Consider the following 27467-nt stretch of genomic DNA (forward strand, 5'->3'; position numbering starts at 1 on the left):
GGTACGTCACGCGTGTCACGCTACACGGCAGGTTCTCGTCACAACCGTGGAATGCCGCTCCAACTGCACTGGCCCCAATCCGTCAGGCTGGAGCCTCACGGTGAGCCTATGTTCTGATGGTCCGACTGCTGTACGTATTCCGAAGATTTACTTACCTAAGACGGTTACATCACCACCTCATCGAGGCACCATCCGCTCCAATCGCCCTGTCTGACCGCCTTGCCCTTCTTGGCAACATGTTGTGAGTTTCAAAAATCGCTGTTTCACGCAGCCAGAGGGCTTCAATGACATCTTCATAAGCTAGCTGACCTCGCCTGAAGTTCATATTAAGACCATGGTCCAGTCGCGTACGCAAGATCGTATACTTATCATTAGATTTACCCCCTTAAGGTTTAGCGTATGTACGTCCGCAGCTTAACGCCCAGCAAGCTCCACCGACCCATTTGATATCTAATAACGTCAACCAGTCCCACACACTCGCAACTCGAGGACCCAAGAAGCCAAGAGTACTGGGCAGTGACGCATGACTTAATACTGTGTGGCTGTGGGCCACCGAGATAACCAGACAAGTTAACTATTTGCAAGACAGCTACCCCATCCCGGCGCGTATGACGCTTAACATTCCTTACCAGTGCGTGGTGCCAGTGAAACCCTCAACGGCAGTTGAACCCCATTCTCAACTTCACCTTCTACTACTGGAACCATCACCAAGCAAGCCTCCCGTCGAACAAGTTCGGTTTTATCACTTGTGGCAAACTCAAACCTTCCAACTATCTCCGTAAGAAAAGCTTGGATTTCAATCACCCTGGGTAAACGTTTACATCAGACCCACTCCACCGTTATCGGAGGACCCGTTAACACTTACGCGAAGCGCCATCCAATACACGACCTCACTCCTCCGAGGAATGTCATTCTAGAAACAAATTGGGGTTCATTCGTGTTGCAAGATAGAGACTAACGCTCACAAATTGGAGTACACCCCTATTGACGTCACCTTTTCTTTCGCTGTTCCATTGAGCCATCTCTCCGGGTTGAATTCGTGCGCATCCTCGCCCCAAAGCTCCTTGTCTCTGACCGATATGAGCGCACCGTCAGAAGATAGAATGTTGGCGCTAAGTGGAACCTCTTACCGGTTGTACGCTGCAAGCGATGCAATAATTCGCGTACCCTTCGGAACCGGTAGCTCACGGATGATGTTCCCGGATCGCGCGGTGATTGGCTGTGATAACGGAAGGACGTCATCTTTGCTAGCGTATCGTTGAACATGATATACGACACAACAAAATCTCAGAACTTCCTATAATGGCAAGCGTAGCGTTGTGGCACCCAAATAATGCTGACATGACGTCACGCACTTTCATCACAGCAGTAGTATATGGCATAGCGTCAAAATCAGCGATTGTGAAACCGACATCTCCGCGTGCGTGCACAGCGGCTTCTGTTTCCCATATCTCTTCCCGAAGACGGGATTGAATTTTGGGCTGCTTGGCTAGCTCGAGAAGCCCCCAACTGACGGTGTTCGCTGTCGTCTCATGACCTGCAAAGAGGATGGTACTGTGTAATTATAACAATCCGTGATCGGAAAGCTGTACAAATACAATAAACAGAACGAACTTACCGAATCTGAGCATGCAGTTCCTCTTCCGTTAACTTCGCCTTCGCATCTGTATCCATATTGGCTTTAACTGTGCTATAATTAGATGGCCTATACTTATGCTTATGTGGTTGAGACTGTCGAGAACGACGACGCACCAAGTAAGCTAAAGATATCTCGGCTGCCGTCGCCGCGCAATAGCATCTCCGCCTTTTCTTTCACCAGCTGCCTTGCAACAGATTTTGCCGTTTTACCTGCCTCGCGCATGCGCACGATACGTGGGTTTTTAACCATATCTGTGAGGTATTCGAGAATCCGATATGGGATATACTTTGAAATCCCCAGGGAGAATACCTGCCCATCTGACGGAGATCCAAATACGTCATTCCTATTGCAATGAAGATACGTTCGATTCAGGTCAGTTAAGGAAAACCCAGATAGGCTTGACAAAATCAAGACTGACATTATATTATTATATGAGCGCGCAAGAGCCTGAGCGCTTTCATTGTTGTCAGTGGTGCTGAAGCGGACATCAAAAGCAGCTGAAAATGAGATGAGAAAACAGGTGCTTGTGTACCCTGAATAGTATGTACCTTCGCCAATAGCATCCAAGGTTGCGCGGGACAGCCATACAGAGACATTGAACACTACTGACCCCTCCTTAGAGTTGCTGATTATCTCCGTCCATTCGTTGCTCATCTGTGAGAATTTACGTTATTGACGGGTGTTGAGAGTATTTAAATGACTTCGATGCCTACAGACTCAGCGCAATTCTGGAATATTGATAAGAAGGCTCTGGACTCCGCCGCACCGAATCCAGGAAGCATTACTCCTCTGTGTCGTTTGTGATCGTCGCCTTCAAAAGTCAACTACAAATCATTCCATGTTTTGATCTGTGGCTGAAGACCTACCCTCAGCCCAAGTAATTCCTTTTCCGTTGACCATCTTGGTGAGGATGCGGCGCTCAGGCGGTTTGGGAAAGCGATAGCCTTTATTTGCAAATATGTATTGCAGGGCGGCCGGGTCGGAAATCATCAACTGGTCAGTCTATGAGTCGGCGGAGGATCAGGAAATGTACTATGCCGCAAGTGTGAAATCTATTACATACACCAAAAGAGCCCTTGAAGCGAACGACATTCCCATACTGAGCTTGCCACTTGAAATCAGCTTCCGCTGCCTGACCTTGATAGAGTTCTTTCAGATTTCCTGGTGGTTATATCAGCAGCGGGGAGATCCAGAGAGAGAATATACATGCCTGTGATGAAGGATGCAGACTCTGGGCCAGGAACGTCTGCCAAAGAGATATGAGTGTACCGACGGTACACTCCATAGACAATCGCTAGAGCCACAAAACCAGCAGCAATCAAGACAGGATTCATGGTTACAAGAGATACGATTTCAAAAAAGCATGTGAGGCGGCTTTATCAGTGTCTCTTATGGGTTGGATGACACTCGAAGCATGACGCGCACTCCTATGCGGCTGCGCGTGCGTCGGAAGGAACGGATATAGAAGCTGCCTGATTCTTAGACTGATCTTTTTATCAGTTGACGATTTCGTGAGTTCAGTACAGGTGATACGCCTTGGGCTACAAGGAGAAAAATCAGATCTATATGAAGTTTTGGGTATGTCATGAGACTTTTACACCAAAGATTATTCGTTCTGTAGATAATAGGTCAGCTCCAGAACTGCTTACATGTAGTTGGACGGCCCTGTCGGTAATGATGTTTATCCCGGCCGTATCGACGTATTTGATAACTCCCGCGTTCTGATTGCAGCCATGATGATTCGATGGCCATCTTCTGATCATGACAGAACGATATGAAATGATATAGTACTCACTCGCGTCCCTACAAAACTGTGAATGTATGGCTTATGGAAAATCTTGGTCTAGTCTACGTAGAGTCTACTCTTTGGGGGTGTGCCAGCCGCCCGGCCAGATTAAAGCGGAGTTTAATTCCAAATCGGGACGACGCAGTGACTGAGCATGCCATGTCACCTGCGCCATCAGCATTTTTTTATATGCACTAATTTATATGTACAGGCAACGACGACGGGTGCGTGGTCGTCGTGGTGAATGTTGGGACCGAGCTTAGTCATACTTTGAACGGTCCCAATTGGGGATTAAACTCCGCTTTAATCCGGCCGGGCGGCTGGCACACCCCAGAGTAGACTCTACGTAGACTAGACCTAGAGTTATTTCCCGGACGTCCTCACAAAACTATGCCACGAGACTCTGGTCTCTCTGGGAGAGATTAGATGATGGCTGACGGTCATCTACTGATGCTTGTTGTCGGGATACACAATGATATGATTGATGAATCATTCATGGCCTAGTTATCACTGGGGTGTGACGGTTGTATTTTTTGGGACTTCAGAGTAGCTTCCCGTAGTCAGACCATATATCGAAGGTTCCGTTATGATGATTTGTGTAAGACGATGAGTGTAAACGCGGCTTGAAGTCAGGGGCTGGTGAACCGATAAAGGCCACGTGTCAGTCATGGTGGCAATGCTGAACGTTGAACACACGACAGCAGATTACCGACACTGCGTCAAGCTGGACTCGCATGGACTTTTTATCGCAGACCTATATCGCCCTTCGCGGTCCAACAGGTGCTCCTCAGTCTGCACAGGACACGATCGCAAAACTTAGTGACCGGTTATCTCCTTCTACCCTCCTTGCGGACAGACGCGCTGCTGTCCTTGCTTTGAAGGGTTTGGCTCGCGATTGCAAGGAAGATGTCGGTGAAAGGGCCCTTCCTGGTCTCCTCGAAGTCCTACAGAATGATGCGGAAATAGATGCAGAAATAGCAAAGGCCGTGCTCGAGACTATTACCCAGCTCTGTGAACCCGATGACGATTCCAAGGATCTTGCGTTGAAACACACAGACTACGTTATCAGAAACGAACGGGCAGTCCATGTTTTGTTCTCCCTCCTTGGTGACGCACACTTCTATACTCGCTATGCGACACTACAGTTGCTCTCGGTGCTACTACAGAACCGCCGTTCTCAAGTTCAAGGATATTTCCTCAAGGCCCCTGCTGGCACCTCCAGTGTCATTGCCGTCTTGGAGGATAAGCGCGAGATCATTCGTAATGGTATGTATTTTAGCTACTCCATCTCGTCTCACGCGTGGTACACTGGTAGACCTGCTCATACTACCTGTCTCGACAAAGCTGGATGTTGAACATAATTTAGTCCTCGCGTGGCCGTACTCATCCTTAAGTTCCACATGTAACAGGGCTTTCAAACGACAGTGTCCGACGCAGGTCTACCAAAGCCGGCATAAGACTCGTTGATTTCCCTTACTAACGCCAGCATACTTTCAGAAAGCATCATCGTGATCCAAATGCTTATCTCTCAAAGCCCTGACATACAGAAGGTGCTTGCCTTCCAAGGCGCATTTGAAAAGCTCTTCAATACTGTCACAAACGAAGGTGGATTGGAGGGAGGTGTGATCTCACAGGACGCACTTCAATGTGTCGATAGTTTGCTTCGGTATAATAGCTCGAATCAGGTGATTAGTGTTCTTTGCTTGAAGCGCACTTTTATTGATGTTTACGACAGAGCTACTTCCGCGAAACGTCTCTTCCATCGTTATTATGCTCCCTCTTACTCTTACCGTCCAACCTTTCCCTCCAAGATCCAGTTCCACAAGAGTTTGCACTGCAATTTTGGGACTCGCAGAAAGTGGCAAATGTGTCACTGGTGCTTGGTATTATGGGAATGTTAGTCGGGTCTAAAGGCAGCGTCAGTAGATTCCAATATTCTTCCTACGTTTGTTTCATAGTTTCCTCAGAGCCAAGAACTGTCTGTCTTCGTGCGAGGCTTTGTCGAACTAGCCCTCGCATCCAATGCACCGACACCCCTCAAGACTCAGGTCCGTTTTATACGGCAAGCGTCTCACAATATAAAACCTGATTGTATGTGTGCGTTAGGCGCTCCATCTCCTTCCTAGCACGTTGACTTTCCCGCTCTCGGAGGTGATTTTGACCCCCTATATGCCTGTGCCTGAGACACGCGGAGAAGAATGGGACAGATTGGAGCCGGCGTCCGCGCTTGATGCACTTGTAGAGCTTGCACTCCATGGAGAGTACAATGGGCTATACAGTGATAGTCGCACCAAGGAGGGACTTGAGCTAAGGAGTGCAGCTGTAGCTGTCTTCGATGTACGTCATTGTCGTCCTCCGGCAGCAAGGGTCGGCATTGATTCACCATAGAACTTTGTGCGGAAAGATGATATCAGACAGGCCATTGTGCAAGGGATGCTTCCTCCCCAACGTAAGCAACATCTTCCATACCATATAAAAACGATTCAGATTGTACCTTCAGAACCAAATGAGGTTCCAATGATATCGCCCCTTCTGCACTCTCTTTGCCTCTCCCCATCATCCCCTCTCAACATCGCTAATGTGACCTCTACTCATCTCGCTACACTCCTCTTTTCTCACCTGCTCGCCGGCTCCCCGAGAGCAAAAACTGTGGCCCGGTCTATCAAGCCTTCTTCCAGCATTTCGGGAGAGACTTCGGGTCCAGGAACACTTTTCGTCCCTGCAGATAACAATACTCCAGCGCCAACGCAGCCGGATGAGGATGAGGATGAGGAAGATGCCCCACAGAGTTTGTTGCACCTCTTTTCCGAGAACCTCTCGTTGTGCTTCCTGTCTCGCTCAAGGGCTGAGAACGACCGTGAGGAACGCGAGTGGAATAGATTGATTGTTGGGTACATCTGTCTGCTTGCACAGTGGCTCTGGGATGACCCTAAAGCCACGAGGGAATTCTTAGAAGCCGGCGGGCTGGGCACAGTGAGTCTTCCGCCCTATTCTGCAAACACTTACGAGACCTCAGGAACCCATAGCTAGTAGAGCCTATTAATCAGACTTCTGAGTCAGAAGACCTCATACCTGGAATTTGCGCCTTTCTACTGGGCATCTGTTATGAGTTCAATCGGGAACCGGGAGAGATCACTCGGCATGTGTATTTGATCCTTTGTCTTTCACGCGTGTTTATATCTGCACATTTAACAGCGCGACCATACATCCCATCATCTCTCGGTTGGGCGTAGATGTGCTCCTCGGTCACATGTCTCGTGTACGAGAGCACGACTGGTTCAAGTCTATCAGCCCTGAATCCATGGTACTCCGTTATCCGACCAAGGCACTCCAAAACACTCCACCCGTTGAACAGGAAGGCGAAATATGGCTTGACTGGTCTTTCGTCGACTTCTGGAAATCAAATCAACGTGCGCTGCCAGGTTTCTCTATCGTATATAATTGATTTGACGACTTCTTTGAAGATACCATCCAGAGAGGTCTGGCAACGGACCCTAGCACCCTGGCTTCATCGTCAGGTCAGGAACAAGATACAGAGTATCACCAGCCACATTGACTTACTTGCGGTCACAGGTCCAAGTGCAGAGTCCGCAATGCTCATCAATTCTCTCAAAGACGTCATTCGCTCTCAAGTGCAGGAGATAGACGCATTGCAACTTCGTCTCAAGGAGCTATCAGTTGCTGAAGCTCGGGTACGTAGTCATGGATGTATTCGGATGCTGCTGCTTACTATGATTAACCGACAGTTGGCTGAGTCAGAGGCACGTATTGTGGAGCTTGGGGCTGAATTGCAGACATCAGATGGCAAGAAGAGGGAGGTCGAGAAGGAGCAGGAGGATCTTCTGGTCCTCCTCGACGACATGAGCACTAAGCGCAGACGAGACAAGCAGCGGATGAGAGAAGCAGGTATGGAGGTTTCCGAGGACGAGGCAGATGATGACGATGAAGATGAAGATGAAGGAGGGGATGAGTGAAACCCAGTACCCATCGATTTTTATTTTGCTAGGGTTTCTATCGTATCTCAACTTTTTAGACCTCAAGTACATAACGTTAGGCAGGATACCCGTGTTCTCCCCGTGGTCGGCGGCATAGCTTGAAAATCAATCATTTCCAGAGTCTCCTTTGTCCAGCATTCTTCCATTCCAAGCGGGGGTCCCTAACATGAATGACACAAGAAGTCTGCAATTGCATCACCCAGTCAGTTGCGGCGCAGCTAATATTAATGTTCCTCGAGCGACATAGCGGAGCGCACGTGTGATGTACCACGAGGTCATCAGGACGGAAATGTAAGTGTTCACATGCTCAACAAAGGGGGTTGTACGTGTTTTCCGATCATTCGGGGATTGTGATACGCTAATTAAAGGAATAGCAATAAAAAGCCGTAGAAGTCTAATAAAAGAGAGGCCAGGCCAAAGCGGGACAAGTGCTGAAACCAAGTGTACGATGAGATGGTGCTATGCTATACAAGTGATCCGTGGTGAAAGAGATGGGCTATGTATATGAATCCGCAACGCGAGAAATAATCAAGAAAAAAAATCCAGGTTGTAAAGGTTCCGCTCCTGTGTAACTCCTATGGGTTTTATTTGTCTGTCTCTTCCACATACCAGATATCCGGTGGTAAGCCAGCCTACTTACATAGCCTGTCCGATAGGAACATTAGTCCAAGTATCCCAGAATGCTTGTCGTGTACGACTATTTGCCAAGGATGACGCAAATATCACGATCTTCCACACATCCTGGAAATTACTTGCGAGTCCTAGACTAATCCGCACAACACCGAGCTCGCGGCCGACGACCCGCTCAAAGTCTTTGAGCGTGACTCCAGTATACAGTTGCTCCATTTGGTCTTGAATACCCAGTAACGAGGCTGCACCCCCGGGATTGCACATGCAACCTGTGCGAAGAGAAATGTTCGAAGTCACCGCAACATATTCAATGAAGCTGTTTGGGATCATTTCCCCTGAAGGCTGCAGTCCAAGGTTTCATTAAGATAACGATAGTAAGATGGTGGAAGTTGGATACTTGCCGAGAGGAAGATAAGAGAGATTGTAGATCCGCTGTCACTCTGTTCCCCAACAGACTTCAGTCTCCTAGAAGGAAGCTTGGATAGAATGTTAACGACAGGCGTTCCAGTCGAATCATGTCTCAGACGAGAGAGCGAGGTGACAAGGTAATGGGTAAGACATGAGAGGCGGAGAGGGAGGAATGGCAGATATACAGAGAGAAATCGTAGACCGTCTGTGACCGCGGGTAACGTCATGAAATTGATGGTTCCATCCTAGCAATACGAATAAATTCGAAAGCACATAAATTGGAAAAGAAGCATACTTCAAACTGTTCATGAAGAACACTCGTTCTAGTAAAAATCGAACCTGGCACCTGGACGACACCAACGGTTCCACCAGCGAACCATGGGCGCTCCAAGATCTCTAAGAACGACTCCTTGACAATGAGGGCTCCGACGCCCGTTGGATAACCGAACATTTTGTAAAAGCTTACAACCATAGCATCAACAGGGGTTTCCGAAAGAGAAATGACAGATGACGGTGCCAGCGCGGCAGCATCAAGAAGTGTGTGGTATCCAAGTGAGGATGCAAATCCGATTATTGAGAGTGAATTTTTCGCGTTAGAGATATTGGAAAGGCCGGTTAGGGCAAAAAGTGAGGAAGCGTTTTGTGGTCTGTGCTGACTCAATATATCCTACCACGGAGAATCAACATTCAGCTGCTAGTTACGTTGAGTTGAGGCGCATATATGCGCAAAGGACATACCTTGGCAGTAGATAGAACGAAACCTCCAGTACTAGTTGATGGGATGTAATGTACTTCAGCTCCGCGACGTGAAGCGTACTCTCGGATTCCATGGACGCTATTATGAGAGTCGGTACCGAGGACATAGCCACTATTGGACTTGAAGGGATATGCCTCCCCAACAAGCTTCAATGCAGCTGTTGCATTTGCTGTAAACACGACGGTGTACCCTGGCGGGGCTCGAAAGAATGAAAGAACCGTATCACGCGCCTCGTCAGCGTATTGTGATGATAACTTGGAGCTATGATTCAAATGAGTAATGATCGGCGACCGATTCATAGAAGCTCCGTACCTATTACTGACCGAATGTGTGTTTCCCATGACAGCTTCGATTAGGAATGCGCCATGAACGCGAACAAGGCTCTCAGGATATTGTGCCCCACCCATGTAATCTACATATATTTCACTGGTTCGATCTAATCTGGCGAAATCTGTTCTTCGGAGGGTATCAAGTATCCAGGTGCTCTGATATTCTGGGAATGATTTGAGAAATGCACTATATGCGCGTGCCTCAGCATCTTGTCGCGAGATAGAGGGCGTCAAGGGTGTGTATGTTGTCAGTGTCGGGTATAAATGAGTGACGTTCGGATTATGATTATGAGGAGGTGCCGAAGGTTTCTCGCACGAAAGTGTGTCATGCGACGATATTGATTTCAACAGAGAAGTCTGCGATTTGTGATATCTCAGACTGATGCGAGATACTGGAGCAGAATGATTATGATTGATGTTAACGCCGACGCGCTGTTCGCGAGATTGATGGGGAACCACAGGAGATGAGTGTTTGTTGCCCATGATGGTTCCTGTCGAATGATATCGGTATAAGGGAGGGTCGGTGAACTACACAGTGCCTTTATATATTTGGAGGACAAGCGCCTTGGCATTTCAATCGGGTCAAGGACCTTCACCTATCTGACCAATCGCTCCATACCTCCAACGTCTGACCAATCCCTCCACACCTTCAACGTGACCAATCGCGTCGGACGAAAGTCCATGAGGCTAACCAAGAAGTCAGTCTACGGTAATTGCCAGTGGTACCCCTGACCGGTAGGAAAATGAGCCTAAGTTACAAGTGGTCCAATCTGGTGCAGTATTCGCCTTTCCATTTGAAAGCCTACTTTGCTTGTTCAAAGTCGGTGCTAGAAGCAGCTACCAAGTCAAACCTTGTATTTTTGTTGTAGTACTAATATGCAGTGAGCTTGATAATTGGATTACCCGTGCCATATGCAACCCAGTGTACACCGACAAAGGGTCCGCGGATGCTATCCCTGAAGGCCTGACAGCTGATATATCATAAGTGGTCTTAGAGAGGGCTGTCTTTGAATGGAGCTGACCTGCGCAGCGGGTACAATTAATGTGATGCCGGACCTGGAGCACAGGTAGTCACTAGACTGACAAATGTGATGGTCCTGAAACACAATTTTGTGATAAATAGTCTACTACGTCCAGCATTCGTGCGGTGCTTGTGGTGTGCAGCCTGCGATGATATCTCGATACCCCACCGGTCCGTGTTCGGCTGCTGCTTCCCTCAGCTCTCGTACTTGCAAGCATGAGATGATGATGGTGTCTTTATCATCACACCTGTCAGGGGCATAGAAGTTGATTGACGCTGTTCAAAGTTCAGCGACCTTTGGAGCTAGAAAGTACTTGCAACTTCTAGAGCGGTAAGAACTTGAGATAGAGACTAGATGCTCGAATTCAAGACAAGCAGCAAACCTAACCTGGTAAAGTGAGAAGCAGAAGATCCTACTTAGCTCCTCCCATGTCGTATAAATATCCATGTGGAACCTAGATACGACCAGTGTCAGATGTCCACAGCCACAAGTTCAAGGGCAAAACAAGATTGACAGGCGGGGATTTGCAATTCAAAGAGGTACTGGTTGAGTATTTACTGCAGGTAGCGGTGTCAGAATGAGCAGTGACTTGCCCGATAAGCGGCGGTGATGTGAGAACGTTGCCGCTGCCGATACCAGGACCGAACGGCGTCAATTGCCGGGCAGACGGAGAACGGCACGAATCCCACGCATGGCACCAGTTCGGACTAGAAATTTGCAGTCTCGGCAACATTCAGCAGCACACAGTGGCGAGATCTGAGCACGCCTGCGCCGCTCAAAAAGCCTCGGTAGCTCAGCGAAATCGACCGTGATATGTTTTGCCAAAGATGTCCGGCGACCCTCCGGGAAAGCGAGCCTGAGAACATTTAGCTCAAACAAGGGCTTACTAAGCGAGCGAATGCGCTGGATAGCGAAGACTCGGAAGAGCGTCGAGCAGAGCGCCGTGAGGCAAACCACGCTCTATTGCGTAGTTCTCGTCAGGGGCCGACCGCTACCCCAACCTCGCCAACACTCTCGTTCTGTTTAGAATACTACTACTGAGCCTATATGTCTAGTGGCAGTACAGGTTCCGTCGCACGACTGCAATCGCTCCGATGACCGGCCAGCTGCATCCAGTAACCATGACCCACCGGCAGGGTAGTTTACGGTAGGGGAAGGGCGAGTGGGGGCCTGGGGTAGGAAGCTTCAGACCCCAAGTCTCGTGGCCTTTGGCACATTGAGACCCTCACCGAGGTACCCTTTTCGGCCGTTTCCGAATAGATATTAGACAGGGATCTTACGTTTCCGTGCAGAGACGATGCTGGACTGTTCTCCTTGATACCCACTCGCTACCATTTAGGTGTTTTGTTTCCCAAATACCTCTGCCTCATACTCGAGGGTTTGTGACTGTGTCACCTCTGGTTGATTCTGTTCGCATGCGTGCGCATTCTATTTCGTCTTTGCTTCCTATTGACAGATATCTCACTGTCGACCCGGCGGATATCACTGCCCGGCAAAAGCCGATCCAGACCATGACCGAAATACTGATGTCATCACTTTCATTTAAACTTCCACTAAATTCTCATACTGTCTCAGTTGACTTACTGTGCGACCTTCCCAGCCTGTGAAATATTGCAGCGCTTCATTCCAACATGTCTGAGTTAGTATTTCGCAGACTCCCGAAGTTGCCTCGTAGCTCAAGCGCTCAAGCTGCATGACCATTTTTTAAAACATGTCATTCGAACAGGGAAAACGATCACGTGAAACTCGCTTGATGTGCCAAATGTCTTGGGCTTACTGTTGTTCAACATATACCGGTACTGGATGCCCGAAGTCTGAAAGAAAATTTCATTTGAAAACCATCAACACCCAAGATCATACCGTCAAACAGCAGGAGTTGGCCGCGAGGAGACTCCTTGCAACCAACGAGGGCATCATTCGGATGCATTGATGGCTCACTTGGTGTGGTCCGTGTGGAAGGCCTGAATGATGGCAGTTGACAGACCAGACAGGTGGCAGCAGATGAGAGGGAGCACCGCCGCGGTGCGTCCTTATCCGAGCCAGAAGAAAAAGCCTACCAGCTACTCAAGCCGAATTATAATTATTGTGCACCACTGACACCACCCAGTCTCCAGAAAGCTCGCAACGCCATCTCTCTAAGGATAATAAGTGGCGGCAAAGATAAAGAAAGATGATCCGAACACGGCGAAACAAGATACCGAAACGGCCAGCAAGAGGTTGGGTAAAGATACGGTAGCGTTAGTTGCTGGAAGCGTGTTAGAGGCTGGATGGCTGGGTGCAAGTCCGAGTCTCGGTACCAGATTGAGCGGGACACGGGTGCACGTGATCCCCGGCCGGACTTTACAATTTCTGCAGTAGTTCTTCTGAAAAGCTGTGCGTTCGACCTCGTTCGACAGTTCGAAGGCGAACACCGTTCAACGTTCGCAAAACTTCCCTGTTTCTTTTTCGTGAGCAAATTGAAAGTACTCACTAGTTATGTTCGCAGATATAGTCGAACTGAAGTGACCTGTCTCGTTCTGTCGCACTGAACTCACTCAAGTCAGTCAAGCTCTTCTGGAGCAACATCGCCGTGGCCCACATCCTCCAATTCAAACGCGAGTCCCGTGAGCGTCTTCCGCTCACAACATTCTCATCGCTCGGTCAATTTCGCCACGTCCTTGCGAGATTCTTAACCGCAGCCATGTCTGATGGAGCCGTACCTGATGAGCCACGATCACCTCCATCGTCACAAAAGGATGCAGGGCTGAAGAAGCTCACACCATATTGGTACCCGTATACGACTATGGCAAAGGAGCGGTGGCTTGGACGGGAGATCCTAGAAATCGTGTCAACAGAATTCAGAGATCGATCCATGGAGTACTATGTAGGTGCTTACAAGTCAATTATTCATTTCTTCTCTAGAAATCACTATTCATTTCACAGCGATACGCCCTCGAATCTGGAGTGACAACAATTAATGGCAAGGTCGCAAAACCAAACACAGTAGTGAGGAATGGCGATCGTATAGAGTGAGCGCATTTTTTCTGCGTTGGAGGCATACCTTTATTCATTGATGTAGGAATGTTGTGCACCGACATGAGCCTCCAGTCACATCTACACCCGTCAAAATTGTATTGCATGATAAGAAGCGCGACTTTTTGGTTATTGATAAACCTGGTAGCATAGTTCGTCCTTGGTAAATCTGCTCACAGTGCAACTAATTTAAAGATGTGGTACAGCCAGTACACGCGTCTGGTCGGTACTACCGCCACAGCTTGGTAGAGATCCTTCGTAATGAATTTGGTTTCCCGAAAATTTATAGTGTGTCCATATCTACTCGAAAACAAACTTTACTGATTCACTCACAGCAATTAACCGCTTGGATAGACTTACATCCGGTTTGATGATCGTACCATTGAATGCCGATCTGGCACGTTCGTTATCAGGCGAATTCGTCAATGGTCTAATCCGCAAAGAGTATATTGCTCGTTGCAAAGGAGAGTTTCCCGCGTGAGTACTTTTAATATCTACCCATATGGTTGTATTGAGGAAATGGGCACAGTGAGGAAACGATATGCGAAGAACCCCTCTTGACTGTTGATCGACAGATGGGGCTCAACATAGTACACCCGGAAGGAAAGGTACGCGGCGGCTTTAGCTGTCAGTGGAGTTTTTGACAGTTTGCAGCCAGCGAAGACGATTTTTAACCGGCTTCATTACGATTCCACGACCAACACGAGTGTGCTTCACTGTGAGACTTTTAGTTATACACTCTATTTGATGAACACATTCTTTCTCTTTAGGCCGTCCTATGACAGGTCGATGTAGGGCTCACACAGATGTCATGCCGGATGTTCCTGACCAAATTCGTTGCAGCCCATCAGATACGAGTTCATCTACAATACCTCGGTCATCCAATAGCCAATGACCCTGTTTACTCTGAGGAACGAATATGGGTGAGGGTCCCCGTGTGATCTCAAGAATGCCTTGTATAACATCCACTCCGTCCATAGGGAGTCAATCTTGGCAAAGGGGGCGTGGATGTTATTCCTTGCGAGCACCGTGCTGCACCAGCGCCGCCAGCGCATCTGCTGAGTGACAATAGTCCGGAAGCTCTTAATCTGAAACCCTCCGACGACACAGACTCACCATTATTACTTACTTCGGAAGAGGAGAGCAATGCGAGAGCGAAATTGCTTCCACGCGAAACTGGACACGACATTGGAATGGGGTCACCTGTCCCGTTGTCATCTGAAGCAGTGGAGATTATAACGAAACTTCGGCATATGAAGGTGAGCGATTCAAAGCATGAGCAAGTGTGTGACGCACTCATAGAAAATAGGACGAAGACGAGGATTGGAGTCGCTGGCGAGATGTCGTATTTCGGGCGAAGGCCTCACTCACACCAAAAGACATCCCTCGTGCCCCTCTTCCTCCACAGAACAAACGTAAAAAAGGGGGTCCTTCCCTCCCACAAACTCCTCTGCCAGAAGATATGTCTATGACCCCACAGTTGACTCAAGGGGAAGCTTTAGCACGGCTCTCGCAGATGGAGGCCCCCTCCCCAGCTGTTGACACAGCGACAGGAACACTGTATTGTTCAGAGTGCTACTTACCACTACATCCTGATCCAAAGCCAGAAAGGTTGTACATTTTTCTGCATGCCCTTAGATATACCACAAGCCTCGGGTGCTTTGAGACAGATATACCAGAGTGGGCAGCTGAAGGATGGAAGTGGGACCAGGCTTAGATGGCACTACGTTCTGCGATACTATTTTTACATTTCTGTGCGCGCATGTATCAACTACCGAGTACTGCCCCAAGAAGCTCAGCGAAGTTTGTTGAAAGATTGTCCAGATTTTTTTTTTGCCTTGTTCCTTCAGAATTCTATGTATATAGTTCACACCATCACATCACGGAGAACTTGGATTCGCTTGTACAGAACTGTCAAGCAAGACACGAAGCTGTCCAAACTAGCACGCATCATATGATGATCTCAGGCTGTTCAAAGCTGCCACCACACGAGCTTACGTAAGTTGCGATAAAAATAGACTTGTTTGCTCGCCGCGTAAAGGTTCACAGGTAGCAACTTGAGCCTTCAACACATTGATTGCTCAGACGACGATATCTTGAATAGTCAAACTCATATATTCTTATTGAACATTTAGATTCGGATAACTTTATGGACCGATGGTAAGTCGCTATTCCTGCGTACGCTACCTTGACAGCTGATAGGTGACATGATCCCCCTCGAGACACATCATGACTATATAGTTCTTCCGACATCGAGCGAGGCAAGGGAAGATGTCAGCGAGGGCGCTGACCCCATTCTAGAATCATTACTACGAGATAATAAGGGCGTCACGCTTTATACACCGCATGGAGGCTCTCTAGTTGTTCATGAAGATGGTCATACCTATAACTTTTCATATGGACCAAGCGGAATTTCAGGTCTAGTTCACAATCGTTATGCTGTTGCGTGCGCAGCGTTTGCTGGGATCGGCGGTGTTTCATTCGGGTATGACCAAGGCGTTATTTCCAATGTCCTAGTCATGAAAGACTTTCTGGCTCGGTGGCCAATCGGACCATGGGAGAAAGGAATGATGAGTATGTGAAGCGGCGATCTCATTTAGTATCTCCACTCATATTTGAAATGACAGCTGCTGTTCTTGAGCTTGGCGCATTGTTTGGCGCTATTACGAGCGGAATCTTGGCAGACAAGTATTGTCGACGTCAATCCATTTTCTTCGCGTCCAGTGGGTCATTTGTTTATCCCAGAAAAGAGATCTAACCACGGGCCTTCTCAGTCATTTTCTGTCTTGGTTCAGGACTGCAATGCGGGGCGCAGTCGTTGAACGATCTTATCATTGGGCGAGCAATTGGTGGCTTTGGAGTTGGAGCCCTAAGGTAACGTCGAATCTTGAATGGGCTCTATTTATGTAACTGAGTGGCGATAGTATGCTTTCACCGCTTTACATGGCCGAGATTAGTCCTCCTGAGCTCCGCGGCTCACTCATGGCGCTTGAGCAACTCGCTATCGTTCTTGGAGTTGTGTTTGGGTTTTGGACAGGTTTTCTTACGAGACACAGTTCGTGCTTCTGTCACGAATCTCGATTGTTCTCATGTGCTACATTGGGTTCATAGTTGCCGGATCTGCTTCGTGGAGAATTCCACTGGCACTCCAGTTTCTCCCAGGTATCTCGCTTTGCCTCGGATGCTTTGTTCTACCACCTTCACCCCGACTGCTGGTGCTCCGTGGTCGCATCGACGATGCACGGAATACTTTAGCCAAACTTCGTTTGCGTACTCCTGACGAAGCAAAAGAAGATCCGTTGATCCAGGTATTTTTCCTCCTATCTATGTCTACATTCAATGACAGTACCATAGCTTGAGCTATTGGAAATGCAAATCAATGTTGCTCTCGTCCGACAAAAATCAACAGATGGACTCTCACGCGAAACATGGACAACCCTCTTCGGTCGGGAGTACGTCAGACGGACTCTTATTGGCATCATGATCATGTTCTTTCAACGTGAGTATCATCAGATGTCATCTTCATATATTGTACCTAAACATGAATTGTGCTATAGAGTGGAGCGGCATTAATGCACTTCTTTACTATGGTCCAACTCTAGTTGAAAGCATAGGGATGCGCGGGGACACCGTCACACTTCTCGTTTCAGGTGGGATCGGAATCATCCAATTTCTTGCAGTTTTTCCGGCCATCATATTTCTTGACCGGTGGGGTGTGTGCTTTGTCTTTTTTGTAACTTCATGTTTTCTTAGTGCACTTCTCATAGGCCGTAAACCCCTTCTCAAAGGTTCCCATTTTTGTTCTTGAATCACCCACCTTGTGACTCACTGCAACAAAGGCGGCAGCGCAATTATGGCTGTGTCGCATTTCATGATCGCAATATTAGTATGTCCCCTATTCATGATCAGCACATACTGAGCCACAAGAATTCCATGTTATACAGATCCACCTTTTTCATGATGACTGGGAATCGAACACCATAGCTGCTTGGGTAGCGGTGTTGTAAGTTTTTTTTTTCACCCAGCTTCTCTCCACTTATTCAGATGAAATGATTGCCAATAGTTGCACGTACATATTTACTGCAGCTTATGGCATGTCCTTTGGACCCATTGGTTGGGTTCTTCCCAGTGAAGTATTCCCCCTTTCAATGCGAAGCAAGGGAGTTTCCTTATCAACAGCTTCGAACTGGATCAACAATTGTATGTTCTGTTGTCTATTTCCGCGACTCATACTGACATAAGATCCTTTTTTTCCCCGCCGGCGCTCACCTTCCTGTGTAGTCTTGATTGGCCTGATTACACCGCCGCTGATGGAGATGTCTTCTGCGTATGTCTATCTTCCTCATTTATATATCCCAGCGGTGATGTATCGTTTGCGGACTTTGCATTCTTTGGCAGTGCGACCTTTATGATTTTCGCGTGCGCCTGTTTCGGGGCCTACCTGTGGTCTAGTTATGTTGTTCCAGAGACGGCAGGCGTTTCTCTCGAAGAAATAGATGCAGTCTTTGGTTCTGCAGCAGGTCAGAAAGACCGCAAACGGAAATGCGAGGTAGGAGATTGTCCTGCTTAGTCTATGTTAGTGGTCTTCCTATTCTCAAGATTATTCTAGCTGGAACGCGAACTCGGGCTGTACGACCTAATTAAGGGTCTTATTCCTTCGGAGGCAGTAGGCCAAGAGTAGCAACAACTCTAATGAATTCAACAAGATGTGGTATATACGTATCTAGATTAACCACGTTACCATGTTATCTAGCTACAATGTGTACAGTACAGCGCACTAATACTCCAGATGGTTCCTGTCATTATACATGTTGTTCTCCAAGAATACGAATGGATTAGTGGGCTTTCCGACTAATAAATATGATTAAGGTGACAAGCGTGTCAGGGCATGGTAAGGAACGTGACAAAGAGCGTATAATGTGTGGTGATGTGAATGCTGTGTGGTGCATCGATAAATTAATTGGAGGTAGTACGCCGCCGTCCTGTGAGAGTGCCATATGCGCCCGAGAAGAGTTTGAGCTTCCCGGAAGGAGTATCCGGTTGATCCCGTGCCGTATGTTTGCGGCGGGAGTCGCGTTGCTGCGGCACAGGGAAGAAGTGCACCGAGTGATTCGCGTTTTGGTACAACATGCGTGACTCAGACTCTGCAAACATCATACGCTGTGGAGATTGTGGCGTGTATGAATCGGGGGAATAAACGAACGACTTTGAATCCCGTGGTCAGACACGTGGCAAGACACGAGAACATTAATGAATGCTCACAACTTTGCGCTCCACCTGCATCACGACGGGATCAGGACCACTCTGTTCTGACTCTTCCGAATCGGTCTCCCTTTCCGCCTGTGACTGCCACACCCATGGCTTCTCCACTGGCTCGGTCTCCAGCACCGGCAGCTGATCCTCGTCATCATATACAGCTTCTGCCCAGCAGATATCCAAGAAACAGTCCTTTGGAGCGTACAGAAGCTGCTCGTCTAGTGCGCCAAGACAAGTAACATCAAAATCCACTTCGCGTAAGGAGCTGTCAAAAATCCATATGGAGCGTTCAAGTCCCGCTGCTGGGGTCACTGGTACAGGATCGACGACAATGGGACTCAAAGAATCCTGCGTGCGTGGTGGGGGCCTTTTTAGCTTGTTTGAAGTAGATACGGGGTAGTCTTTGGGAGGTGGTGTAGGCGGACTCGGCGGGTGGAAGAAATCGATCGGTGTCGGTGAGCGTGGGGGACTAGGATGTTCGTAACGGTACTCAGGGAATGCGTGTGCGAAGGAACTATCAGGGATTTGCGTTTCTAATCCCATGAACGCGTCTGAGGTCGCTCGAGGGCGAGCAAAGGACTCTCCAGTGGGGGAGTAGAATGGAGTGAGCTGTAAATGCTGAATCAGAAGCCATAGGAAACGAAAAAGAGCATATTAGCACTTACAGGGAAGTCGATGCATGAATCGTCTATGCTTTTCCTGATAGATGTTGGAAAAGATATCTGGGTGAGTCTCGTGAAGCCGGTCGCGAAACGGTCGCGAGGAGTGCATCTGTCGACAGTCAACCCCGTAGACTTCAAGTTCATCGTGATAATTTTTTACAAGGGGAGAGAGAGGAGGGAAAGGATTCGAAAGGAAATGCCACAGCAAGCGCAGACAACCAACACCTCGGGAGGGGGGAAATAGGTCTCGTCGTGAGGGTTCATCGCTATCTTTATCCAAAGCAAAAGTATGGGCGTCAAATGCTGGTGTACCAACGCGGAGACCCGAAGCCAACCTTAAGTGATAATGAAACGTAATGTATTGCGTACTATGTGGGCTTCTCTGTTGAGAAGCGGGAATTGGACTGACAGGATGCATTGGGCCGCCGGGAAGAACCAGTGATCATGGGAAGGCAGCACGATGACTGCATGATGGATCAGGTTAATCGTTGTAGGTCGTAATCGGTTCCCAAATGACCGAGTCGAACGAGTAAAATTTGGGCTTCTGCGGCGGAACGAGTGGCTACTAGGTAACAAATGAGTAAAGGAGATATATAACCCTAGGAAGCAAGGCCCAAGGGTCAATTTTATAGGGTCCTCGAGTATCAGTAGTAGGAGCCTTAACGACCCTTGATGAAAATGAATGGCAATCCATCACGCTATATAGACTGGCATCAGAGGTGGGAAGTGGAATTTAAAGCCGATTGGACGATGCCTTGGGGGTGTCATCCCTCCTGCATCTGTACCTTGACAAAAAATTTGTTGTCGGCTGCCATGACATGCCGTACTTGAACACGATCGCCCACAGTCAAGATGAAGTTGTCGGAATTCTTCTCGTTTGACCAGTGATTGACAGACACGGCATATATGATGCGCAGTAACATCTTGAGGACGCCACCATGCCCCACCTGCGAATGCACAAATGGAATTTGTTACGGCTGGTGGAAACGGTGGTATCAGCCTAGTTATGAAACGTTAGCATCATGGTTGTTTAAGTTCAACCATACCCCATATCACTTAGCATTCTAGTAAGAAATAACGTATTTGAAACGTTCCTCGTCGCGAGGCCGTGTTGGTATTATGCTAGGGTTGCACGTGTGCACAAGAACGCTGCGATTACTCCGATATATTGCTACTGCACAAATAAACACACGAAAAAGACAAACAACGCATGTAGTAGGTCACGAAAACGATGTGTAAGTCTCCACAAGGAGAAACAAGCTACGGTAGCGGTATAGGCGTGAGTTAAAAGAGAAATTAGCACATCGTCTCAGGTCGGATTCGGTATGGGACGCGATATGTGAGGTGTACAGTCCGTGTTGACGGGGTTAACGAGAGGCATAAGTGAAGCAATGCAACGAGCGTGGGGTGGGCGAGAAACACAATCGGACAAAGAGGATATAAGTCAAGTGTGAACATGGAATGGAAAGAAAGTAAAAGATAAAGCGGACACAAAAATGTGAGTAAAGTAACACTAACAACGGCCAGACTGAGAAAGTGAAGTGAATAAAGAACACAACAACCAATAGCCCAATAGGTCCCCCCTCACGAGGACATCCGAGGCTATCCTTCCCATCCACTCGTTGTTTGCGACTTTTTCGAGAGGGAGAGACACCGGGTATACGGTAGGCACTCAGCAGAGTATACCTCACTCCCTGGGCGTTCCATATTTAAATGGATGCTTCCATCTCCTCTGGGCCAGATACAATGACATTTGCATTATTCCCTTCGTCCTCAGGGGCCACAAACTGGGAAGGCTCGATAGGCTCGGTAGCGCTTACAGGCTCTGCGCTTGCTGGTCCGTTTCCGCTGGCGCTCCGTCTGACTGAAGAGCCACCTTGGGGACCCGATCGCGGCGGGTTCGCACACCGGTCCTTGCCATGCGCGATGCGCAAGTTCGCGTATTCTGGCTTAATCTTAATGCTGTCGATAGCCTTGATAGCGTTAGAGATATTGGTGAAGTTGACGAAGGCGCAGTTCCTGAAGATAACAATATCAGAAATTATCATCGACCGCCAGACAAGATAACGCACTTCTCCCTGAGGAAATTGACCAGCTCAATATCCCCAAACTCGCCAAAGTCCCTCTTCAGCTTCTCCTCATTGAATAATTCAAAGTCTTCAATGCTACCCACATAAACATTCCTGGTGGCCCCTGAGTGAACAGCGAGCGCAAGACTGGGCGGCAGTGGACCAGAATTTTTGCCCCAACCAATTTTGAGTCGACGGTTGTTCAAGGTAAGGCCTTGGTAGGATGCCACTTGGTAGAACGTAAATGCTGCTGCAGGGTCAACAAAGGTGATGAACTATCACCCAAATAGATCAGCAAGTACACTCAGAACGTGCCATATAAATTTGACTGACGGCAATGTGCTTGTCCTGCATGTACCTTACGCTTTGCAACACACCACCCCGAATAGCGTTGCACAAATCTTCCGTTGTTGTCTCAGGATGAATATTGCCCAAATAGACCGTGCGATTGAGGGATTGACCACCTGTCATGTCCGTTGCAAAAGGGTACGGCGAATATGGCGAACCAAAGTGATTCGGACCCGCAGCAGGGCTAAGATTTGCAGATTGAGCAACGAGAGATTGGGCGGCAGCAGCCTGGGCAGCTTGTGCAGCAGCTTGCTGAGACTTTGGTATGTATGCGCAACGGTCCTTGCCGTAGTTGACCCGCTTTCCAGCCCAAGCTGGCTCGGTAGGGAGCGTATTAACCACCTGAATGGCCGTGTGAGCACCAGAATGTGGTGAAAAATTCAGATACAACATACTTTGGTAGCAACCGAGATACTCAAGAAGTGTACGAATCCAATGTTCTTGTCACGGACGATTTTGACCTGATCAATTAGCCCGAACCGGCTGAGATCGTCCCGCAACTGCTCTTCTGTCGTGTTTTCATCCAGACCACCGAGGTATACGTTCCGGCTGGCATTGCTCTGGCTGATCGCAAGGCTCACCTGCGCACTGACAGGAGATGGTTTCCCCCATCCGATCTTAAGTTCCTGACCGTGAAGGGAGAGCTTCTTGATGGTAGCATCGGCGTGAAACGCCGCAGCGGTTGCGCCATCTAGAAAGGACAGAAAAACACAGGATTTTTCAGGAAGAACACGAATGGATTCGAGGGGGCCAAAGTGCACGAGGTTAAGTAGTTCATCAACAGAGGCGGTTGCGGGGAGGTTGCCAACATAAACGGTGCGACCAGTGGCATTGGTCGTTGCAGAAAGCGCGGCAGAAATAGCTGCCGGCGAGTAAGCACCTGGGGTCGGAGGAATGTTGACATTTAAAGAAGGTAGCCGAGATTGCTACAAGACACATATGAGATTAGCAATGTGACCCATTTCCGTGTCCACAATAATAGGATGTACCTGACCATAGTTACCAGCTTGCGCGCCGTAGGGAAACCCGCCCAACATATTCATTCCGGGCAATCCCATGCCAAGCATGTTGTAACCAAAGCCTCCATATGGGCCTACACCGTTTGACTGAGGCGCATGTTGTTGCTGTTGTTGTTGGGCAAATGCGTTTTGGTGTGCGGGGCTCATTTGAGGGTTCATGCCTGCACCATTAACAGCAGTGTTAATCGTAAGATTCGGAGTAGAGTAAAGCTGATTGGAAAAGGCAGGAGATGAAGGTTGGAAAGGCTGATTGATCTGGGCATGCGGACCATAACCATAGTTGGCAAAGGCGTCACGAGTAACAGCAGTAGGTGCCGCAGCGGAGGTAGCAGAAGCACTAAATGTGGGGGACCAACGTGCCTTTTTGGCATCAGGACCACCGACGGCATCCATAGACCTCTGTTTGACGGGTCAACTGTGCAATGATGAGATTGTAAAAAAGACAGACCTTCATCATGTCGAGTTCAAAACCGTAAGAATGGTAGTGAGTTGCAAAAGCTGTTTGGGAGTCGTCCATATTTCCGGGTATGAGGTAGGAGAATTAAATGGATTGAGAAGGAGAGCAACGGCGGAATGTATGTATTGAAAAAAACCGAGGACCAAGTTAGAAAGGGTTTTGCAAGGTATAATGAATGATAGGGAGGTAGAGAGCGTGGGTAGGGCAGAATGCTGTGATGTACTGTCGTAGTACTCGTAGTACTCGTAGCCTGCCCTGTGCAAATGAGAGTGACTGATAATAAAAAAACACGCACAAAAAGATGAGCGAAGAGTGCGATCTGATATAGATAAACTTGCGTTAACGAAGAACTGAACAGAAACGAGTCAGGACAAGTCTAGCACGAGAGCTAAGCTAGAAACAAGTCCAAGACAAGATCGTCTCTTCAATTCACGGCCCCAACGAAATAATAAACAAAGATCGCAGGAACGCGGGCGACGACGAGCAGCACCAAACGTGAATCGGAAGAAGAAAAAAAAACAACCAACGACAAGCGAATTCGAACGATGTAGCGGAAGAACTGGTTTTTCACATCAATATCTGACTTTCCCACATAATGACGCACGGACCCATCGTTTCACGTTTATCGCGACCTTCATCACCGAGGTCAAATATGCAGATCGCCGGGTTTGTGAAGAGAAGGAAGGCGAGTTTTATCAAAATTTCGAAGCCTAGGATGGTATCAGGTAAATTCGAACAGTTCGCTAGGAATCAGGATTCATGGAATTTCATGCTCGTCGTCTTCTCATACCAGTGAGGTTTTACCTTCCTCCGTTTAAAATCACGGCAGGTTCTGACCACGGACAAGCACAATGAGCCTTGTGAGGCACGATTTTTGCAGTCCAGGTTAACAATTGCTCCAAGTGATGGTACTCGGAAGTTCGCCAGGTCTAGGTTCAAGTACCCTCGTCTTCTCGACCCGAGGTGTAACATCCCTCTGTAAAATGGCGTAAAACTGCGGCATGTTCTGATCATGGAACAATATTATGAGCTAAGGTGAAATTTTTCGCAGCCTAGGCTGACTTTTGCACAAGTAATGGAATCAGAAAGGTCGCCAGGATTCGCTCCTCATTTACAACCTCTCATGACCTAAGGTGTGATCTCCCTCCGTAAAATACACTAAAACTGCGGCAGGTTCTCATCACGGACAATCCTGAGGCAGAAATTTCGCAGCTCCATCAGGTAAATTCGAGAAGTTTGCTAGGATTCATGCTCAGACTCAAGCTCGTCGTCTTCTTACTCCATAACAGGTACAACCCCTCCGTCGGTTGTTCTAAATTCGTGGCAGGTTGTTATCAATAGCGATCCCCCGCGCTAGCACGCTTATATCTCCAAGAGGTGTGCAAGCAAATCGAACTGCAGTCGACGAGGAGCTCTGTCCGCTTTCATCGTAATGAAAATAACGGCTAGTGGTATTTCGTTATTCTCGTCAGGTTTCTCGACTTGGAAAGGTCAAACCTGCACACAGGTCTACATAATGAATGCGATCACGACATGACGCTATTCCTTCCGGTACAATCGGCCCCTCACAGAAGTCGGCACTTTCACAAAACTTGTATTTCCAGCTACTTGATCACAAAATTCTTAACATGGATGACAATCTAATACAACTCATTACGAGGTTGAACGACAATGATTGAAGTAGAATTGAATGAGATAGTTGAAAGCGCCGAAGGCATCTACCAATATGTGCCGTGACGGGGGTTTCAAATATAGCACAGTAAGTGTTACAGGTGCCAATCTGCGCTGTCAATGTACATAATGGTCCCCATGGTGGTCCCATTGTATTTATCCATCATGGATCCAAGCTGACGTCCAAGTCTCACACAGCACTAAAATTTGGTCTGTACTTGCTCGTTCACTGCTCTTCCTTCGAGCTCACTTTGAAACGTTTAAACTGTAACATGCTGTGACTTTCTGGGGTGCCGAATATTGCGGATAGTACTAGCTATATACTGGGTGCTCTTTATTTTATTGCCACGCTCTCTCGTAATGATCCACTGGCACAACGTGTTTCGAGTTACATCTCACGTTATATCAACGCCAGCTATCATGGTTACTGCGCGATACGATTGTACTAGGCACCGCAAAGAGTACTGACAGCTGATTTCTCTTTGAGTGACCGGTGTACTACATATGTAGTTCAATGCCGATGGATACCTTCATATTCTCTCATCGACGTTTCTCATGTCGTCCTCCCAGCGGTTTTCTCTTCTCAATTCATTGCCGTCCACCCTAGAGCCGCAATGGCCTCAGGCTAACGAATCACTCATATTGGAACCATTTACATATATTACATCCAAGCCCGGCGAAGACATCCGCACACTGCTCATCGAGGCTTTCAACATATGGCTTGCGGTCCCTAGCCACCAACTCCAGGTCATAGACCGTGTCGTCCAAATGCTACATAATGCGAGCTTGATGCTCGATGACATAGAGGACGATGCGCAGTTGCGAAGGGGACAGCCTGTCGCGCACAAGATATACGGTGTCCCGCAAACTATCAACACCGCGAACTACGTATATTTCTTAGCTTATAAGGAGCTCTCGAAGCTGAGGAGACCGGGCGGGAGCGGGGACGGGGATGTGGTGAGGGTGGTAGGCAACAGCGATTTGGATTTGATAGTTACGCAGGAGCTTTTAAGTTTACACCGCGGGCAGGGGATGGAGATCTTGTGGCGAGATTTGTTGCAGTGTCCGACGGAGGAAGAGTATATCTCTATGGTCAATAACAGTATGTCCAGGTCCCTTTTCAGCACACTCAACACTAACTTACTGTGCTCAGAAACGGGAAGTGGATTTAGGATAGCTATCAAGTTGATGATGGCGCACGCAACGAAGAACATCGACATGTGAGTGCTGTCCCCCTATGCATGTTTCGTAATTAGTCGCTCATGGCATCCTCAGCGATTTCGTCCCTCTGGTAAATATTTTCGGAGTGTATGTCCAGATACGGGATGACTACATGAACTTGCAAAGCACAGAGGTAAGCTTGCATAGGGTGTTATTCTTACCAGAAGAAAGAACTCGACATGCTTTACAGCACAGCGACAACAAGAGCTTTGCCGAAGATCTTACAGAAGGCAAATTCTCTTTCCCAATCGTTCATGGAGTACGTGCGGATGAACAGAATCGAGTTGTTATGAGTGCGTAGATAATACTGATGTGCATGAATTGATTAACCGCTATCATACAGACGTACTACAAAAACGTCCCACGACACCAACCCTGAAGCATCACACAGTTGACTACCTCCGCACACAGACAAAGTCGTTTGACTACACGCTCGCGGTGATGAGCAGCTTAGAGCGGCAGGTCTGTTTGTCTTCTGTGCCTACACACTTCCTGCTGAGTTTTACGTCTAGGTCCGGGAGGAGATTGCACGCCTTGGCGGGAATCCCCAGCTTGAGAAGATATTGGATGCCCTGCATGTAGGACATGATTTACATTATTTGGGTGGGTGTGTAGATGAAGGAATTGTACCTTGAATCGAGAATGAATGTTGAACTCGTGGAGTTTCGACGTTATAGGGGGTACAGGCGGCTCTGGGGCTGCATTAGTAAGCAAATGTACTTAAAAGTCGGCCCAGCGATCTCGATCGCGCTTACAAACTTATTGATCGCTCAGTCGCGTCAGTCCCCGACTCCGTTACTCCGCATGATCACCTAGCTCATTCGAGTTTTGTATTGACTTCGACATAACAATGGGGAAGGGGCCACAGTTTCCCCTCAAATTTTGAGCTCAACCATTATTTTCCCATACACAGCTTATTTGAAGCGAAGGATGGTCGATCGCTGGAGGTCAAACATGGCACAGTGATACAATTCGTAGGGAATTATGACCACTGGCAATTAATTTTGAATCTAATTGTATTCTTGGTACAACTCTTAGAACAAAACACGGTTAAAGAGCTGCTTTGCGGCACATGCTCAAGACAGCAGAGATTTTATCATCTTCCACGAACAATACAATTGCGAATGAGTACTTCTAGAGCACTCCAAACAAATTTCAAATGATCAATTTCATAATGGCCATGGTA

General features: G+C 48.0%; 8 protein-coding genes across 8 annotated transcripts; 4 read left to right on the plus strand and 4 right to left on the minus strand.

Moving 5' to 3' along the window:
• Window positions 1-414: 414 nt before the first annotated feature.
• Window positions 415-2973, minus strand: HD556DRAFT_1480940 (cytochrome P450; the record flags this gene model as incomplete). The annotated part of the gene is made up of 13 exons (XM_041308626.1): window positions 415-805; window positions 866-913; window positions 966-1070; window positions 1131-1297; window positions 1356-1554; window positions 1619-1685; window positions 1753-1982; window positions 2058-2136; window positions 2158-2293; window positions 2353-2450; window positions 2506-2641; window positions 2703-2800; window positions 2850-2973. 13 exons carry the CDS (start codon window positions 2971-2973, stop codon window positions 616-618), a joined length of 1677 nt encoding a protein of 558 aa, XP_041159378.1. The 3' UTR covers window positions 415-615.
• Window positions 2974-4079: 1106 nt separating this feature from the next.
• HD556DRAFT_1271570 (p115 like vesicle tethering protein) lies at window positions 4080-7399 on the plus strand (the record flags this gene model as incomplete). The annotated part of the gene is made up of 11 exons (XM_041299181.1): window positions 4080-4691; window positions 4923-5110; window positions 5161-5343; window positions 5393-5473; window positions 5532-5762; window positions 5814-5874; window positions 5926-6398; window positions 6452-6570; window positions 6621-6835; window positions 6890-6943; window positions 6999-7399. The coding sequence occupies exons 1-11, from the start codon at window positions 4160-4162 to the stop codon at window positions 7397-7399; spliced, it is 2538 nt and encodes an 845-aa protein (XP_041159379.1). The 5' UTR covers window positions 4080-4159.
• Window positions 7400-8056: 657 nt separating this feature from the next.
• On the minus strand, window positions 8057-10027 carry HD556DRAFT_1444207 (PLP-dependent transferase; the record flags this gene model as incomplete). The annotated part of the gene is made up of 5 exons (XM_041306741.1): window positions 8057-8385; window positions 8448-8703; window positions 8754-9125; window positions 9197-9476; window positions 9528-10027. 5 exons carry the CDS (start codon window positions 10025-10027, stop codon window positions 8057-8059), a joined length of 1737 nt encoding a protein of 578 aa, XP_041159380.1.
• A 2808-nt stretch (window positions 10028-12835) lies between these two features.
• Window positions 12836-15575, plus strand: HD556DRAFT_1378347 (pseudouridine synthase). Its single transcript, XM_041303151.1, has 11 exons — window positions 12836-13429; window positions 13489-13574; window positions 13625-13730; window positions 13785-13866; window positions 13914-14055; window positions 14108-14186; window positions 14233-14296; window positions 14349-14369; window positions 14422-14501; window positions 14559-14837; window positions 14888-15575. The coding sequence occupies exons 1-11, from the start codon at window positions 13247-13249 to the stop codon at window positions 15293-15295; spliced, it is 1530 nt and encodes a 509-aa protein (XP_041159381.1). The 5' UTR covers window positions 12836-13246; the 3' UTR covers window positions 15296-15575.
• HD556DRAFT_544716 (uncharacterized protein) lies at window positions 15491-18509 on the plus strand. Its single transcript, XM_041310910.1, has 16 exons — window positions 15491-15576; window positions 15628-15738; window positions 15801-16152; window positions 16206-16301; window positions 16353-16452; window positions 16536-16633; window positions 16690-16886; window positions 16933-17077; window positions 17136-17291; window positions 17346-17366; window positions 17418-17464; window positions 17523-17581; window positions 17642-17778; window positions 17860-17905; window positions 17977-18127; window positions 18188-18509. Exons 2-16 carry the CDS (start codon window positions 15736-15738, stop codon window positions 18257-18259), a joined length of 1680 nt encoding a protein of 559 aa, XP_041159382.1. The 5' UTR covers window positions 15491-15576; window positions 15628-15735; the 3' UTR covers window positions 18260-18509.
• Window positions 18510-18534: 25 nt separating this feature from the next.
• On the minus strand, window positions 18535-19640 carry HD556DRAFT_1444210 (uncharacterized protein; the record flags this gene model as incomplete). The annotated part of the gene is made up of 3 exons (XM_041306742.1): window positions 18535-18783; window positions 18841-19443; window positions 19500-19640. 3 exons carry the CDS (start codon window positions 19638-19640, stop codon window positions 18535-18537), a joined length of 993 nt encoding a protein of 330 aa, XP_041159383.1.
• A 1565-nt stretch (window positions 19641-21205) lies between these two features.
• Window positions 21206-23449, minus strand: HD556DRAFT_1444211 (uncharacterized protein; the record flags this gene model as incomplete). The annotated part of the gene is made up of 6 exons (XM_041306743.1): window positions 21206-21515; window positions 21569-21840; window positions 21899-22255; window positions 22309-22839; window positions 22903-23331; window positions 23381-23449. The coding sequence occupies 6 exons, from the start codon at window positions 23447-23449 to the stop codon at window positions 21206-21208; spliced, it is 1968 nt and encodes a 655-aa protein (XP_041159384.1).
• A 2017-nt stretch (window positions 23450-25466) lies between these two features.
• On the plus strand, window positions 25467-27342 carry HD556DRAFT_544450 (isoprenoid synthase domain-containing protein). Its single transcript, XM_041310909.1, has 7 exons — window positions 25467-26162; window positions 26214-26280; window positions 26336-26414; window positions 26472-26574; window positions 26625-26743; window positions 26794-27255; window positions 27320-27342. The coding sequence occupies exons 1-6, from the start codon at window positions 25616-25618 to the stop codon at window positions 26914-26916; spliced, it is 1038 nt and encodes a 345-aa protein (XP_041159385.1). The 5' UTR covers window positions 25467-25615; the 3' UTR covers window positions 26917-27255; window positions 27320-27342.
• Window positions 27343-27467: the final 125 nt, after the last annotated feature.

This window comes from Suillus plorans (assembly GCF_016647745.1).
Source record: "Suillus plorans strain S12 chromosome Unknown HD556scaffold_34, whole genome shotgun sequence".
NCBI lineage: Eukaryota > Fungi > Basidiomycota > Agaricomycetes > Boletales > Suillaceae > Suillus > Suillus plorans.